This window comes from Oncorhynchus kisutch, unplaced genomic scaffold, assembly GCF_002021735.2.
Source record: "Oncorhynchus kisutch isolate 150728-3 unplaced genomic scaffold, Okis_V2 scaffold711, whole genome shotgun sequence".
Classification (NCBI taxonomy): domain Eukaryota; kingdom Metazoa; phylum Chordata; class Actinopteri; order Salmoniformes; family Salmonidae; genus Oncorhynchus; species Oncorhynchus kisutch.
Window position 1 is genome coordinate 67,070 of NW_022262656.1, and position 18,854 is coordinate 85,923.

The 18,854-nt window shown below is 45.2% G+C and overlaps 1 protein-coding gene across 2 annotated transcripts in view; it reads left to right on the forward strand.

Annotated features, from left to right (window-relative positions):
* LOC109886468 (protein FAM117B-like) overlaps nucleotides 1–14,186 on the forward strand; it is a 44,304-nt gene extending 30,118 nt beyond the window's left edge. The window contains exons 5-8 of one of the 2 annotated variants that reach the window (XM_031815951.1): nucleotides 2,591–2,725; nucleotides 2,845–3,061; nucleotides 3,162–3,282; nucleotides 13,598–14,186. In XM_031815951.1, coding sequence (XP_031671811.1) covers nucleotides 2,591–2,725; nucleotides 2,845–3,061; nucleotides 3,162–3,282; nucleotides 13,598–13,931 — 807 coding nt within the window. In that variant the 3' untranslated portion in view covers nucleotides 13,932–14,186. Of the gene's footprint in view, nucleotides 1–2,590; nucleotides 2,735–2,844; nucleotides 3,062–3,161; nucleotides 3,283–13,597 lie in introns of both variants that reach the window. The other variant, XM_031815950.1, reaches the window with a different exon arrangement.
* The last annotated feature ends 4,668 nt before the right edge of the window (nucleotides 14,187–18,854 follow it).

Genomic DNA, 18,854 nt, shown 5'->3' on the forward strand with positions numbered 1-18,854 from the left:
GTACCCTAACCTTTAGTTATAGAGAGTACCCTAACCCTAACCTTTAGTTATAGAGAGTACCGTAACCCTAACCTTAGGTTACAGAGAGTACCCTATACTTTAGTTACAGAGAGTACCCTAACCCTAACCTTTAGTTATAGAGAGTACCCTAACCTTTAGTTACAGAGAGTACCCTAACCTTTAGTTACAGAGAGTACCCTAACCTTTAGTTACAGAGAGTACCCTAACCTTTAGTTATAGAGAGTACCCTAACCCTAACCTTTAGTTATAGAGAGTACCCTAACCTTTAGTTACAGAGAGTACCCTAACCTTTAGTTACAGAGTGTACCCTAACCTTTAGTTACAGAGAGTACCTTAACTTTTAGTTATAGAGACTACCCTAACCTTTAGTTACAGAGAGTACCCTAACCTTTAGTTACAGAGAGTACCCTAACCTTTAGTTATTGAGAGTACCCTAACCTTTAGTTACAGAGTACCCTAACCCTAACCTTTAGTTACAGAGAGTACCATAACCCTAACCTTTAGTTACAGAGGGTACCCTAACCCTAACCTTTAGTTACAGAGTACCCTAACCTTTAGTTACAGAGAGTACCCTAACACTTAGTTACAGAGTACCCTAACCCTTAGTTAGAGAGTACCCTAACCCTAACCTTTAGTTATAGAGAGTACCCTAACCTTTAGTTACAGAGAGTACCCTAACCCTAACATTTAGTTACAGAGAGTACCCTAACCCTAACCTTTAGTTATTGAGAGTACCCTAACCTTTAGTTACAGAGAGTACCCTAACACTTAGTTACAGAGTACCCTAAGCTTAACCTTTAGTTACAGACAGTACCCTAACCCAAACCTTTAGTTACAGAGGGTACCCTAACCTTTAGTTATAGAGAATAACCTAACCTTTAGTTACAGAGAGTACCCTAACCCTTAGTTACAAAGAGTACCCTAACCTTTAGTTTACTGAGAGTACCCTAACATTTAGTTACAGAGAGTACCCTAACCTTTAGTTATAGAGAGTACCCTAACCTTTAGTTACAGAGAGTACCCTAACCTTTAGTTACAGAGAGTACCCTAACCTTTAGTTACAGAGAGTACCCTAACCTTTAGTTATAGAGAGTACCCTAACCCTAACCTTTAGTTATAGAGAGTACCGTAACCCTAACCTTTAGTTATAGAGAGTACCCTAACCCTAACCTTAGGTTACAGAGAGTACCCTATACTTTAGTTACAGAGAGTACCCTAACCTTTAGTTATAGAGAGTACCCTAACCCTAACCTTTAGTTATAGAGAGTACCGTAACCCTAACCTTAGGTTACAGAGAGTACCCTATACTTTAGTTACAGAGAGTACCCTAACCCTAACCTTTAGTTATAGAGAGTACCCTAACCTTTAGTTACAGAGAGTACCCTAACCTTTAGTTACAGAGAGTACCCTAACCTTTAGTTACAGAGAGTACCCTAACCTTTAGTTATAGAGAGTACCCTAACCCTAACCTTTAGTTATAGAGAGTACCGTAACCCTAACCTTTAGTTATAGAGAGTACCCTAACCCTAACCTTAGGTTACAGAGAGTACCCTATACTTTAGTTACAGAGAGTACCCTAACCTTTAGTTATAGAGAGTACCGTAACCCTAACCTTAGGTTACAGAGAGTACCCTATACTTTAGTTACAGAGAGTACCCTAACCCTAACCTTTAGTTACAGAGAGTACCCTAACCCTAACCCCATCACTAAGGGTTAACCCTAACCCCATCTCTAAGGGTTAACCCTAACCCCATCCCTAAGGGTTAACCCTAACCCCATCCCTAAGGGTTAACCCTAACCCCATCCCTAAGGGTTAACCCTAACCCCATCTCTAAGGTTTAACCCTAACCCCATCCCTAAGGGTTAACCCTAACCCCATCCCTAAGGGTTAACCCTAACCCCCATCTCTAAGGGTTAACCCTAACCCCATCTCTAAGGGTTAACCCTAACCCCATCTCTAAGGGTTAACCCTAACCCCATCTCTAAGGGTTAACCCTAACCCAATCTCTAAGGGTTAACCCTATCCCCCATCTCTAAGGGTTAACCCTATCCCCCATCTCTAAGGGTTAACCCTAACCCCCATCCCTAAGGGTTAACCCTAACCCCCATCCCTAAGGGTTAACCCTAACCCCCATCTCGAAGGGTTAACCCTAACCCCATCTCGAAGGGTTAACCCTAACCCCATCTCTAAGGGTTAACCCTAACCCCCATATCTAAGGGTTATCCCTAACCCAATCTCTAGAGGTTAACCCTAACCCCATCCCTAAGGGTTAACCCCAACCCCCATCTCTAAGGGTTAACCCTAACCCCCATCTCTAAGGGTTAACCCTAACCCCATCTCTAAGGGTTAACCCTAACCCCATCTCTAAGGGTTAACCCTAACCCCATCTCTAAGGGTTAACCCTAACCCCATCCCTAAGGGTTAACCCTAACCCCATCTCTAAGGTTTAACCCTAACCCCCATCTCTAAGGGTTAACCCTAACCCTCATCTCTAAGGGTTAACCCTAACCCCCATCCTAAAGGTTAACCCTAACTCTACCACTAACCTTTCCCCTGTCTGTATGTAAGGCCCAGATGCCCAATAAGACCATCCTGATCCCCGTCCCCAAGTCGACGGCGCCTCGCTTCAGGAACAGTGTGGAGGGTCTCAACCAGGAGATTGAACGCATCATCATCCGTGACACACCACAACTACGAGATGAGGTTATTATTGTGAGTCCTTGTTCTTGTTAACACACACACACACACACACACACACACACACACACACACACACACACACACAAATCAACTGTTGTTATTTATGTGTGCTTTGGGTTCAGCCCCAAGATGTCCCAGACGGGCACCGTGCCCCCCCACCCCTCCCCCCCCAGCGCAGCAGCTCCACCCGAAGCATTGACACACAGACCCCCTCAGGAGGGGGCCTCGGTGGCGGTAAGCATAGCAACAGCAGCAGCCGGCCCGACTCCATCTCTCCCTCCTACCTTACCATCCTCAACGATATGGGAGGAGGCAGCCCCTACACCGCAGAGGAGAAAGGTACACATACACATTTCCATAGCTTTGTCCCCCCCTCACCCTGAATATTGTGACTGACCTGCTCTCTCTCTCTCTCTCTCTCCGTCTGTCTGTCCCTCAGAACTGGGTCCCTGCTCACCTCTCCCGAAGTATGCAGCGTCTCCGAAGCCCAACAACAGCTACATGTTCAAGAGGGAGCCGCCGGAGGGCTGTGAGAAGGTCAAGGTCTTTGAGGAGTCACTGTGAGTACAGCCTAACCTTAACCTCTAACCCTAACCCCTGACCCTAAACGTCCTGAGGGCTGTGAGAGTACACCTTAACCTCTAAACCTAACCCCTGACCCTAAACGTCCTGAGGGCTGTGAGAGTACACCTTAACCCCTAACCCCTGACCCTATACGTCCTGAGGGCTGTGAGAGTACACCTTAACCTCTAACCCTAACCCCTGACCCTATACGTCCTGAGGGCTGTGAGAGTACACCTTAACCTCTAACCCTAACCCCTGACCCTAAACGTCCTGAGGGCTGTGAGAGTACACCCTAAACCCTGACCCTAAATGTCAACAAGCACTTACAAGCACAGCACTTACACAAATTACTGAGGATTGGCTGAGAGAAGTTGATGATAAAATGATTGTGGGGACTGTCTTGTTAGACTTCAGTGCAGCTTTTAACATTATTGATCATAGTCTGCTGCTGGAAAAACCTGTGTTATGGCTTCACCCCCTGCTATAATGTGGATAAAGAGTTACTTGTCTAACAGAACACAGAGGGTGTTATGGCTTTACACCCCCTGCTATAATGTGGATAAAGAGTTACTTGTCTAACAGAACACAGAGGATGTTATGGCTTCACCCCCCCTGCTATAATGTGGATAAAGAGTTACTTGTCTAACAGAACACAGAGGGTGTTATGGCTTTACACCCCCTGCTATAATGTGGATAAAGAGTTACCTGTCTAACAGAACACAGAGGATGTTATGGCTTTACCCCCCCCTGCTATAATGTGGATAAAGAGTTACTTGTCTAACAGAACACAGAGGATGTTATGGCTTTACCCCCTGCTATAATGTGGATAAAGAGTTACTTGTCTAACAGAACACAGAGGATGTTATGGCTTCACCCCCTGCTATAATGTGGATAAAGAGTTACCTGTCTAACAGAACACAGAGGGTGTTATGGCTTTACCCCCTGCTATAATGTGGATAAAGAGTTACTTGTCTAACAGAACACAGAGGATGTTATGGCTTCACCCCCCCCTGCTATAATGTGGATAAAGAGTTACCTGTCTAACAGAACACAGAGGATGTTATGGCTTCACCCCCCCCTGCTATAATGTGGATAAAGAGTTACCTGTCTAACAGAACACAGAGGGTGTTATGGCTTCACCCCCCCTGCTATAATGTGGATAAAGAGTTACCTGTCTAACAGAACACAGAGGATGTTATGGCTTCACCCCCTGCTATAATGTGGATAAAGAGTTACCTGTCTAACAGAACACAGAGGGTGTTATGGCTTCACCCCCCCTGCTATAATGTGGATAAAGAGTTACTTGTCTAACAGAACACAGAGGATGTTATGGCTTCACCCCCCCTGCTATAATGTGGATAAAGAGTTACCTGTCTAACAGAACACAGAGGATGTTATGGCTTCACCCCCCCTGCTATAATGTGGATAAAGAGTTACCTGTCTAACAGAACACAGAGGATGTTATGGCTTCACCCCCCCTGCTATAATGTGGATAAAGAGTTACTTGTCTAACAGAACACAGAGGGTGTTATGGCTTCACCCCCTGCTATAATGTGGATAAAGAGTTACCTGTCTAACAGAACACAGAGGGTGTTATGGCTTCACCCCCCCTGCTATAATGTGGATAAAGAGTTACTTGTCTAACAGAACACAGAGGATGTTATGGCTTCACCCCCCCTGCTATAATGTGGATAAAGAGTTACCTGTCTAACAGAACACAGAGGATGTTATGGCTTCACCCCCCCTGCTATAATGTGGATAAAGAGTTACCTGTCTAACAGAACACAGAGGATGTTATGGCTTTACCCCCTGCTATAATGTGGATAAAGAGTTACCTGTCTAACAGAACACAGAGGGTGTTATGGCTTTACCCCCTGCTATAATGTGGATAAAGAGTTACTTGTCTAACAGAACACAGAGGGTGTTATGGCTTTACACCCCCTGCTATAATGTGGATAAAGAGTTACCTGTCTAACAGAACACAGAGGGTGTTATGGCTTCACCCCCCCTGATATAATGTGGATAAAGAGTTACCTGTCTAACAGAACACAGAGGATGTTATGGCTTTACCCCCCCTGCTATAATGTGGATAAAGAGTTACTTGTCTAACAGAACACAGAGGGTGTTATGGCTTTACACCCCCTGCTATAATGTGGATAAAGAGTTACCTGTCTAACAGAACACAGAGGATGTTATGGCTTCACCCCCTGCTATAATGTGGATAAAGAGTTACCTGTCTAACAGAACACAGAGGATGTTATGGCTTTACCCCCTGCTATAATGTGGATAAAGAGTTACTTGTCTAACAGAACACAGAGGATGTTATGGCTTCACCCCCTGCTATAATGTGGATAAAGAGTTACCTGTCTAACAGAACACAGAGGATGTTATGGCTTTACACCCCCTGCTATAATGTGGATAAAGAGTTACTTGTCTAACAGAACACAGAGGATGTTATGGCTTTACCCCCCCTGCTATAATGTGGATAAAGAGTTACCTGTCTAACAGAACACAGAGGATGTTATGGCTTTACACCCCCTGCTATAATGTGGATAAAGAGTTACTTGTCTAACAGAACACAGAGGATGTTATGGCTTTACCCCCTGCTATAATGTGGATAAAGAGTTACCTGTCTAACAGAACACAGAGGGTGTTATGGCTTCACCCCCTGCTATAATGTGGATAAAGAGTTACCTGTCTAACAGAACACAGAGGATGTTATGGCTTCACCCCCCCTGCTATAATGTGGATAAAGAGTTACTTGTCTAACAGAACACAGAGGATGTTATGGCTTCACCCCCTGCTATAATGTGGATAAAGAGTTACCTGTCTAACAGAACACAGAGGGTGTTATGGCTTTACCCCCCCTGCTATAATGTGGATAAAGAGTTACTTGTCTAACAGAACACAGAGGATGTTATGGCTTCACCCCCTGCTATAATGTGGATAAAGAGTTACTTGTCTAACAGAACACAGAGGATGTTATGGCTTTACACCCCCTGCTATAATGTGGATAAAGAGTTACCTGTCTAACAGAACACAGAGGGTGTTATGGCTTTACCCCCTGCTATAATGTGGATAAAGAGTTACTTGTCTAACAGAACACAGAGGGTGTTATGGCTTTACACCCCCTGCTATAATGTGGATAAAGAGTTACCTGTCTAACAGAACACAGAGGGTGTTATGGCTTCACCCCCCCTGATATAATGTGGATAAAGAGTTACCTGTCTAACAGAACACAGAGGATGTTATGGCTTTACCCCCTGCTATAATGTGGATAAAGAGTTACTTGTCTAACAGAACACAGAGGATGTTATGGCTTTACACCCCCTGCTATAATGTGGATAAAGAGTTACCTGTCTAACAGAACACAGAGGATGTTATGGCTTTACCCCCCCTGCTATAATGTGGATAAAGAGTTACCTGTCTAACAGAACACAGAGGATGTTATGGCTTTACCCCCTGCTATAATGTGGATAAAGAGTTACCTGTCTAACAGAACACAGAGGATGTTATGGCTTCACCCCCTGCTATAATGTGGATAAAGAGTTACCTGTCTAACAGAACACAGAGGATGTTATGGCTTTACCCCCTGCTATAATGTGGATAAAGAGTTACTTGTCTAACAGAACACAGAGGGTGTTATGGCTTTACCCCCCCTGCTATAATGTGGATAAAGAGTTACTTGTCTAACAGAACACAGAGGGTGTTATGGCTTTACACCCCCTGCTATAATGTGGATAAAGAGTTACTTGTCTAACAGAACACAGAGGGTGTTATGGCTTTACCCCCTGCTATAATGTGGATAAAGAGTTACCTGTCTAACAGAACACAGAGGGTGTTATGGCTTTACCCCCTGCTATAATGTGGATAAAGAGTTACTTGTCTAACAGAACACAGAGGGTGTTATGGCTTTACCCCCTGCTATAATGTGGATAAAGAGTTACTTATCTAACAGAACACAGAGGGTGTTATGGCTTCACCCCCCCTGCTATAATGTGGATAAAGAGTTACTTGTCTAACAGAACACAGAGGATGTTATGGCTTTACCCCCCCTGCTATAATGTGGATAAAGAGTTACTTGTCTAACAGAACACAGAGGATGTTATGGCTTTACACCCCCTGCTATAATGTGGATAAAGAGTTACTTGTCTAACAGAACACAGAGGGTGTTATGGCTTTACCCCCCCTGCTATAATGTGGATAAAGAGTTACTTGTCTAACAGAACACAGAGGATGTTATGGCTTTACACCCCCTGCTATAATGTGGATAAAGAGTTACTTGTCTAACAGAACACAGAGGGTGTTATGGCTTTACACCCCCTGCTATAATGTGGATAAAGAGTTACTTATCTAACAGAACACAGAGGGTGTTATGGCTTTACCCCCCCTGCTATAATGTGGATAAAGAGTTACTTGTCTAACAGAACACAGAGGATGTTATGGCTTTACCCCCTGATATAATGTGGATAAAGAGTTACCTGTCTAACAGAACACAGAGGATGTTATGGCTTTACCCCCTGCTATAATGTGGATAAAGAGTTACTTGTCTAACAGAACACAGAGGATGTTATGGCTTCACCCCCCCTGCTATAATGTGGATACAGAGTTACTTGTCTAACAGAACACAGAGGATGTTCTTCAATGGAAGCCTCTCAAATATAATCCAGTTAGAATCAGGAATTCCCCAGGGTAGCTGTTTAGGCCCCTTGCTTTTTAAATTTTTTACTAACGACATGCCACTGACTTTGAGTAAAGACAGAGTTTCTATGTCTGCGGACAACTCAACACTATACACGTCAGCTACTACAGCAACTGAAATGACTGCAACACTCAACCCTAACACCTTGGAGGGTTAACCCCAACCCCTTGGAGAGTTAGCCCCAACCCTAACCCCTTGGAGAGTTAACCCTACCCCTTGGAGGGTTAACCCCAACCCTAACCCCTTGGAAGGTTAACCCCAACCCTAACCCCTTGGAGGGTTAGTCCCAACCCTAACCCCTTGGAGGGTTAACCCCAACCCTAACCCCTTGGAGGGTTAACCCCAACCCTAACCCCTTGGAGGGTTAACCCCAACCCCTTGGAGGGTTAACCCCAACCCTAACCCGTTGGAGTGTTAACCCTAACCCCTTGGAGGGTTAACCCCAACCCCAACCCCTTGGAGGGTTAGCCCCAACCCCAACCCTAACCCCTTGGAGGGTTAACCCCAACCCTAACCCCTTGGAGGGTTAACCCCAACCCTAACCCATTGGAGGGTTAACCCCAACCCTAACCCATTGGAGGGTTAACCCCAACCCTAACCCCTTGGAGGGTTAACCCCAACCTAACCCCTTGGAGGGTTAGCCCCAACCCTAACCACTTGGAGGGTTAGCCCCAACCCTAACCCCTTGGAGGGTTAACGCCAACCCTAACCCCTTGGAGTGTTAACCCTAACCCCTTGGAGGGTTAGCCCCAACCCTAACCCCTTGGAGTGTTAACCCTAACCCCTTGGAGGGTTAGCCCCAACCCTAACCCCTTGGAGGGTTAACCCCAACCCTAACCCCTTGGAGAGTTAGCCCCAACCCTAACCCCTTGGAGTATTAACCCTAACCCCTTGGAGGGTTAGCCCCAACCCTAACCCCTTGGAGGGTTAACCCCAACCCCACCCCCTTGGAGGGTTAACACCAACCCTAACCCCTTGGAGGGTTAGCCCCAACCCTAACCCCTTGGAGGGTTAGCCCCAACCCTAACCCCTTGGAGGGTTAGCCCCAACCCTAACCCCTTGGAGGGTTAACCCCAACCCTAACCCCTTGGAGAGTTAGCCCCAACCCTAACCCCTTGGAGTATTAACCCTAACCCCTTGGAGGGTTAGCCCCAACCCTAACCCCTTGAAGGGTTAACACCAACCCTAACCCCTTGGAGGGTTAGCCCCAACCCTAACCCCTTGGAGGGTTAGCCCCAACCCTAACCCCTTGGAGGGTTAGCCCCAACCCTAACCCCTTGGAGGGTTAACCCTAACCCTAACTCCTTGGAGGGTTAGCCCCAACCCTAACCCCTTGGAGGGTTAACCCCAACCCCTTGGAGGGTTAGCCCCAACCCTAACCCCTTGGAGGGTTAACCCCACCCCTTGGAGGGTTAACCCCAACCCCTTGGAGGGTTAGCCCCAACCCCTTGGAGGGTTAGCCCCAACCCTAACCCCTTGGAGGGTTAGCCCCAACCCCTTGGAGGGTTAACCCCAACCCCTTGGAGGGTTAGCCCCAACCCTAACCCCTTATTCACTACAGTCGGTTTTCATTTGAAGCATCTATTTATTTGCATGTTCAATTGCAAAGACATTGGCAGCTTTGTATTTGTAGTCAACTTTGTACCGAAGTGATTGGGGGTCACAGAGAGACAGATTAACTTGTTTAGCTGAGATCCTCTGTATATAAAGTGATGCGTAGGGGGAGCATCTAATGACGCAGCTGTTCTACGAGTGGTCTGATGCAGTCGGTAAATAACAAGCGTTTTCAAGTGCAACATCAGCAACAATGGTTTTGGGAAACAGCTTTGAGATGTAACAATGCTCCTTCACGAAGGTTCTAACCATGAACTTAGTCTTAAGATGCTTTTGGGAAACCGAGCCCAGCTACCTACCTACCTAGTGCTGCACGAACAATGCTGAATCAAATTATCTTTGGCCTTATGCTTCAAACAAATGCTAGCTAGATAGCTACTGTAGTAGCTAACATTATTTTGAGTTTTCATGAAGCAGCTGTTCTGCCGCCAGTCCCATCTCAAGTCCCGTCCCGTCTCAAGTCCCAACCCAAGTCCCATCCCAACCCAAGTCCCATCCCAAGTCCCGTCCCAACCCAAGTTCCATCCCAAGTCCTGTCCCAACCCAAGTTCCATCCCAGGCTATATACAGGGGTACCGGTACAGAGTCAATGTGGAGGCTATATACAGGGGGAACCGGTTCAGAGTCAATGTGGAGGCTATATACAGGGGGTACCGGTACAGAGTCAATGTGGAGGCTATATACAGGGGGTACTGGTACAGAGTCAATGTGGAAGCTTAATACAGGGGGTACCGGTACAGAGTCAATGTGCAGAGGTACATGGTAAGTCGAGGTGATTAGGTAATATGTACATGTAGGAAGAGTTAAAGTGACTATGCATAGATAATAAACAGAGAGTAGCAGCAGTGTAAAAGAGGGGGTGGGGGGGACAATGCAAATAGTCTGGGTAGCCATTTGATTAGCTATTCAGGAGTCTTATGGCTTGGGGGTAGAAGCTAAGAAGCCTCTTGGACCTAGACTTGGCGCTCTGGTACCACTTGCCGTGCGGTACAACATATAACCCCACTCTGATGTTACAGTATATAACCCCACTCTGATGTTACAGTATATAACCCCACTCTGATGTTACAGTATATAACCCCACTCTGATGTTACAGTATATAACCCCACTCTGATGTTACAGTATATAACCCCACTCTGATGTTACAGTACATAACCCCACTCTGATGTTACAGTATATAACCCCACTCTGATGTTACAGTATATAACCCCACTCTGATGTTACAGTATATAACCCCACTCTGATGTTACAGTACATAACCCCACTCTGATGTTACAGTACATAACCCCACTCTGATGTTACAGTATATAACCCCACTCTGATGTTACAGTATATAACCCCACTCTGATGTTACAGTATATAACCCCACTCTGATGTTACAGTATATAACCCCACTCTGATGTTACAGTACATAACCCCACTCTGATGTTACAGTATATAACCCCACTCTGATGTTACAGTATATAACCCCACTCTGATGTTACAGTATATAACCCCACTCTGATGTTACAGTACATAACCCCACTCTGATGTTACAGTATATAACCCCACTCTGATGTTACAGTATATAACCCCACTCTGATGTTACAGTACATAACCCCACTCTGATGTTACAGTATATAACCCCACTCTGATGTTACAGTATATAACCCCACTCTGATGTTACAGTACATAACCCCACTCTGATGTTACAGTACATAACCCCACTCTGATGTTACAGTATATAACCCCACTCTGATGTTACAGTACATAACCCCACTCTGATGTTACAGTACATAACCCCACTCTGATGTTACAGTACATAACCCCACTCTGATGTTACAGTATATAACCCCACTCTGATGTTACAGTACATAACCCCACTCTGATGTTACAGTACATAACCCCACTCTGATGTTACAGTATATAACCCCACTCTGATGTTACAGTATATAACCCCACTCTGATGTTACAGTACATAACCCCACTCTGATGTTACAGTACATAACCCCACTCTGATGTTACAGTATATAACCCCACTCTGATGTTACAGTATATAACCCCACTCTGATGTTACAGTATATAACCACATTCCGGAAATGCTACTCTCTCTAGTATGCTTATTGGCCATTTTCTTACCTCCAGAAATAATGATTTCAAATGAATTTAATTGAGCTGCTTCATTCTTCTGGAGTACTTGGTTATTTTAACTGCCATCGCGTGAGCCCACTCAGAACATTAAAACTAGCGCGAGCCCACCAAGCCCACCATAGTAGAAGCTAACTCAGAACATTAAAACTAGCGCGAGCCCACCAAGCCCACCTTGGTAGAAGCTAACTCAGAACATTAAAACTAGCACGAGCCCACCATAGTAGAAGCTAACTCAGAACATTAAAACTAGCGCGAGCCCACCAAGCCCACCATAGTAGAAGCTAACTCAGAACATTAAAACTAGCGCGAGCCCACCTTAGTAGAAGCTAACTCAGAACATTAAAACTAGCGTGAGCCCACCATAGTAGAAGCTACCTCAGAACATTAAAACTAGCGTGAGCCCACCATAGTAGAAGCTAACTCAGAACATTAAAACTAGCGCGAGCCCACCTTAGTAGAAGCTAACTCAGAACATTAAAACTAGCGCGAGCCCACCAAGCCCACCATAGTAGAAGCTAACTCAGAACATTAAAACTAGCGCGAGCCCACCAAGCCCACCTTGGTAGAAGCTAACTCAGAACATTAAAACTAGCGCGAGCCCACCATAGTAGAAGCTAACTCAGAACATTAAAACTAGCGCGAGCCCACCAAGCCCACCATAGTAGAAGCTAACTCAGAACATTAAAACTAGCGCGAGCCCACCTTAGTAGAAGCTAACTCAGAACATTAAAACTAGCGTGAGCCCACCATAGTAGAAGCTACCTCAGAACATTAAAACTAGCACGAGCCCACCAAGCCCACCATAGTAGAAGATAACTCAGAACATTAAAACTAGCGCGAGCCCACCTTAGTAGAAGCTAACTCAGAACATTAAAACTAGCGTGAGCCCACCAAGCCCACCATAGTAGAAGCTAACTCAGAACATTAAAACTAGCGCGAGCCCACCTTAGTAGAAGCTAACTCAGAACATTAAAACTAGCGTGAGCCCACCATAGTAGAAGCTACCTCAGAACATTAAAACTAGCACGAGCCCACCAAGCCCACCATAGTAGAAGATAACTCAGAACATTAAAACTAGCGCGAGCCCACCTTAGTAGAAGCTAACTCAGAACATTAAAACTAGCGCGAGCCCACCAAGCCCACCATAGTAGAAGCTAACTCAGAACATTAAAACTAGCGCGAGCCCACCAAGCCCACCATAGTAGAAGCTAACTCAGAACATTAAAACTAGCGCGAGCCCACCAAGCCCACCATAGTAGAAGCTAACTCAGAACATTAAAACTAGCACGAGCCCACCAAGCCCACCATAGTAGAAGCTAACTCAGAACATTAAAACTAGCTCGAGCCCACCAAGCCCACCATAGTAGAAGATAACTCAGAACATTAAAACTAGCGCGAGCCCACCTTAGTAGAAGCTAACTCAGAACATTAAAACTAGCGCGAGCCCACCAAGCCCACCATAGTAGAAGATAACTCAGAACATTAAAACTAGCGCGAGCCCACCTTAGTAGAAGCTAACTCAGAACATTAAAACTAGCGTGAGCCCACCAAGCCCACCATAGTAGAAGCTAACTCAGAACATTAAAACTAGCGCGAGCCCACCAAGCCCACCTTAGTAGAAGCTAACTCAGAACATTAAAACTAGCACGAGCCCACCAAGCCCACCATAGTAGAAGATAACTCAGAACATTAAAACTAGCGCGAGCCCACCTTAGTAGAAGCTAACTCAGAACAGGTACAGCCTTTTGTGGCCAAACTGGTATTACTCCTCTTGTATAGGAAAAGGGCACTCTAAGTAAATACCATAAATAATCGGTGTCATATATTAGTGTTGAATGACAATGTGTGTGTGTTTGTGTTACAGTCCCAGACCCCTCCAGGAGATTCCTCCCTTCCTGTGTCCGGACCGTAACAAGGTGAACTTCATCCCTAAGAGTGGCTCAGCCTTCTGCCTGGTCAGCATCCTGAAGCCCCTGTTGCCCGCCCCGGAGCTCAGCTTCAGATCAGGGGTTGGCCTCCGCAGCCTGTCCCCCAGCTTGGTGCCTCTGGGTGGGGTTGGCCTGCGCAGTCTGTCCCCCTCCATGATGCCTCTAGGTGGGGTGGGCCTCCGTAGCCTGTCCCCTTCCCTAGGGGTATCCTGGGGCACGGTCCACCAGCAACCCTGCCTGCCCAGACACCTGGAGGAACCAGAGAGCTAGAGCACCACACTTCTGCCCCGGAGGACAGACTGCTGAATAACATCACAGTCAGATAAACATAATGAACATAATACCCTGCTGATCGAGACGCCTTCGACATGCTAACTCCCCTGGTCATAACTGTCCCCTGGTTCTACCTGCTCATTCTAACTCCACCCACTGGTCCTACCTGGTCCCAACGTTCCACTGATCCTATGTACCGAGAGGATACAGGAGACACTTTCTATTTTCATCGCATTAAACCATGAAACCTCTCCACATTTTCAAATCATTATTATGTATCTTGAATTAAGATGTCTTCCAGTGTGAAGCTGTGTGGTTTCCATGGTGATCCAGGTTGTGTGGTTTCCGTGGTGATCTGGGCTCAGATATTGTAGCAAAACTAAGATGGGCGGGATGAAAGAAAAACAATAATGTGCCTGAAGACCTGTCTCATGGTGCCTGTCCAGTGTTCTGCTTCGTCTGCCTCCCCTCTCTCTCTCTCATTCCCTCCCTCCTTTCCTCCCTCCCTTCCTCCATCCATCCATCCCTCCCTACCCTTTCCTCCCTCTCTTCCTACCCTTTCCTCCTTCCTCCATCATCCCTCTTTTTTTCCTCCTTTTCTCCCTCCCCTTTCCTCCCTTCCTCCATCCCTCTTTCCTTCCTCTCTCTATCCCTCCCCTTTCCTCCCACGGATGGTTGTTGGCCTTCCTGTGACATTGGGTGCTGTAGGTGTCCTGGAGGGCAGGTAGTTTGCCCCCGGTGATGCGTTTGGCAAACCGCACCACCCTCTGGAGAGACTTGCGGTTGTGGGCGGTGCAGTTGCCGTACCAGGCGATGATACAGCCCGACATGATGCTCTCAATTGTGCATCTGTAAAAGTATGTGAGGGTTTTAGGTGCCAATTCAAATTTCTTCAGCCTCCTGCAGTTGAAGAGGCATTGTTACTTTACTGTGCCTGTCATGGGGAAGTGTCTGAAATGTATTGGATCTGGAGATAATGAGGCACTGTGTTTGTATTTTAGGCAAATAGTAATAATATAACATTATTACTAGGTTGGTTAGTGGTCATTTAAGGGTGGTTAGGGGTAATTTAAGGGTGGTTATGGGGTTAGGGGTCATTGAAGGTTGGTTAGAGGTAATTTACAGTTGGTTGGGGGTTTAGGGGACATTTAAGGTTGGTTAGGGGGTAATTTAAGGTTGGTTACGGGTCAATTTAAGGTTGATTAGGGGGTAATTTAAGGTTGGTTAGGGGTCATTTAAGGTTGGTTACGGGTCAATTTAAGGTTGATTGGGGGGTTAGGGGGTCATTTAAGGTGGGTTAGGGGGCTAGGGGTCATTTAAGGTGGGTTAGGGGGTTAGGGGTCATTTAAGGTTGGTTAGGGGGTCATTTAAGGTTGGTTAGAGAGTTAGGGGTCATTTAAGGTTGGTTAGGGGGTTAGGGGTCATTTAAGGTTGGTTAGGGGGTTAGCGTAACTTACTTAGGGTTCGATTTAATCTGGATGGCTGAAGTGTTACAGACCGTGTGATAGAAATGTAAAGGTAATTTCCCATTGAGCTGACATATGCAGCGTTTACCGTGAATGCAGTCTCCGCTAACACAGGAACATTGCCTTTACATTTCTATCAGGTGGTAAAGTTGAACTTCAGCCATACAGATTGAATAGAGCCCTTAGGGAGGGGAGGCGTTTTTGGTGGTTATTACCAGAGCTCAGAATTGATCCCGGTCAGGGCTCTAAGCGTTCTACATAACTGTACAGACTTCTAAACTACCAGTACTGTCCACTCAACAGAGAAATGAAGAGCTCTTCTGTCAAAGTAGATTTTAATATTGGAGATGATATTTGATCATGTTTTACAACCTGTAGCAGTAGAGATGAGGTTTCCTGTTATAGGTCAACTTTGGACACGAAAAACAGTGCAAATCCGCATCTTTCCCAATTTTCAAACATAAACGGGCTGTGGCCTTTGGTGGTACATCAGTGTCATTCTAGTCAGGTGTGCACATGACCAACGTACAGTTGAATCGGAAGTTTACATACACCTTAGACAAATACATATAAACTCAGTTTTTCACAATTCCTGACATTTAATTCTACTACAAATTCCCTGTTTTAGGTCAGTTAGGATCACCACTTTATTTTAAGAATGTGAAATGTCAGAATAATAGTAGAGAATTACTTCTTTCAGCTTTTATTTATCACATTCCCAGGGGGTCAGAAGTTCACATACACTCAATTAGTATTTGGTAGCATTTCCTTTAAATGGTTTAACTTGGGCAAAAGTTTTGGGTAGCCTTCCACAAGTGAATTCCACAAGTGAATAATTGGCCCATTCCTCCTGACAGAGCTGGTGTAACAGAGTCCGGTTTGTAGGCCTCCTTGCTCACACACACTTTTTCAGTTATGCCCACAAATTTTCTATAGGATTGAGGTCAGGGCTGTGTGATGGCCACTCCAATACCTTGACTTTGTTGTCCTAAAGCCATATTGCCACAACTTTGGAAGTATGCTTGAGGTCATTGTCCATTTGGAAGACCCATTTGCGACCAAGCTTTAACTTCCTGACTGATGTCTTGAGATCTTGCTTCAATATGTCTACATAACTTTAATTATTTTGTGAAGTGCACCAGTCCCTCCAGTCCCTCCTGCAGCAAAGCACCCCCACAGCATGATGCTGCCAACCCTGTGCTTCACGGTTGGGATGGTGTTCTTCGGCTTGCAAGTACCCCCTTTTTCCACCAAACATAATGATGGTCATTATGGCCAAAGAGTTCTATTTTTGTTTCATCAGACCATAGGACATTTCTCCAAAAAGTACGATCTTTGTCCCCATGTGCAGTGGCTTCTTCATTGCTGAGCGGCCTTTCAGGTTATGTCGATATAGGACTCGTTTTACTGTGGATATAGATACTTTTGTAACTGTTTCCTCCAGCATCTTCACAAGGTCCTTTGCTGTTGTTCTGGGATTGATTTGCACTTTTCGCACCAAGGTACCCTCATCTCTAGGAGACAGAACGTGTCTCCTTCCTGAGCGGTATGATGGCTGCGTGGTCTCATGGTGTTTATACTTGTGTACTATTGTTTGTATAGATGAACATGGTACCTTCAGGCATTTGGAAATTGCTCCCAAGGATGAACCAGACTTGTGGAGGTCTACAATTCTTTGTCTGAGGTCTTGGCTGATTCCTTTTGATTTTCCCATGATGTCAAGCAGAGGCACTGAGTTTGAAGGTAGGCCTTGAAATACATCCACAGGTACACTTCAAATTGACTCAAATTATGTCAATTAGCCTATCAGAAGCTTCTAAATCCATGACATAATTTTCTGGAGTTTCCAAGCTTTTTAAAGGCACAGTCAACTTAGTGTATATAAACTTCAGACCCACTGGAATTGTGATACAGTGAATAAGTGATAGAAACTGTCTGTAAACAATTGTTGGAAAAATGACTTCTGTCATGCACAAAGTAGATGTCCTAACTGACTTGCCAAAACTCTGGTTTGTTAACAAGACATTTGTGGAGTGGTTGAAAAACGAGTTTTAATGATTCCAACCTAAGTGTATGTAAACTTCGACTTTAACTGCAGCTAGTTCATTAGCTAAGCTAGCCACTGTAGCCAGTTTGTTAGCTAAGCTAGCCACTGTATCTAGTCTGTAACTCCTCCAGTATGTGTTGACATCATTTCACAGGATTTGTTTTTGGAGATCAGAAAGAAATGGCACTTCTGTAGCCAAATATCTTATTTTGCCATTTCGTTAAAAGCAATAAATGACCTGGTATGATGGTGCATTGATCAGTTTTACCGTTTAAAGACATTTTTGCGCTTTTGCCCAAAATCGACCTTCAAATGTATTGGCAGAGATGTCCACCAGGGTAGACTGGAAAGGATGGGAGGTGAGTTGGTAATGAAATACTCAACTTGATGACAGGGTAGACTGGAAAGGATGGGAGGTGAGTTGGTAATGAAATACTCAACTTGATGACAGGGTAGACTGGAAAGGATGGGAGGTGAGTTGGTAATGAAATACTCAACTTGATGACAGGGTAGACTGGAAAGGATGGGAGGTGAGTTGGTAATGAAATACTCAACTTGATGACAGGGTAGACTGGAAAGGATGGGAGGTGAGTTGGTAATGAAATACTCAACTTGATGACAGGGTAGACTGGAAAGGATGGGAGGTGAGTTGGTAATGAAATACTCAACTTGATGACAGGGTAGACTGGAAAGGATGGGAGGTGAGTTGGTAATGAAATATTCAACTTGATGACAGGGTAGACTGGAAAGGATGGGAGGTGAGTTGGTAATGAAATACTCAACTTGATGACAGGGTAGACTGGAAAGGATGGGAGGTGAGTTGGTAATGAAATACTCAACTTGATGACAGGGTAGACTGGAAAGGATGGGAGGTGAGTTGGTAATGAAATACTCAACTTGATGACAGGGTAGACTGGAAAGGATGGGAGGTGAGTTGGTAATGAAATACTCAACTTGATGACAGGGTAGACTGGAAAGGATGGGAGGTGAGTTGGTAATGAAATACTCAACTTGATGACAGGGTAGACTGGAAAGGATGGGAGGTGAGTTGGTAATGAAATACTCAACTTGATGACAGGGTAGACTGGAAAGGATGGGAGGTGAGTTGGTAATGAAATACTCAACTTGATGACAGGGTAGACTGGAAAGGATGGGAGGTGAGTTGGTAATGAAATACTCAACTTGATGACAGGGTAGACTGGAAAGGATGGGAGGTGAGTTGGTAATGAAATACTCAACTTGATGACAGGGTAGACTGGAAAGGATGGGAGGTGAGTTGGTAATGAAATACTCAACTTGATGACAGGGTAGACTGGAAAGGATGGGAGGTGAGTTGGTAATGAAATACTCAACTTGATGACAGGGTAGACTGGAAAGGATGGGAGGTGAGTTGGTAATGAAATACTC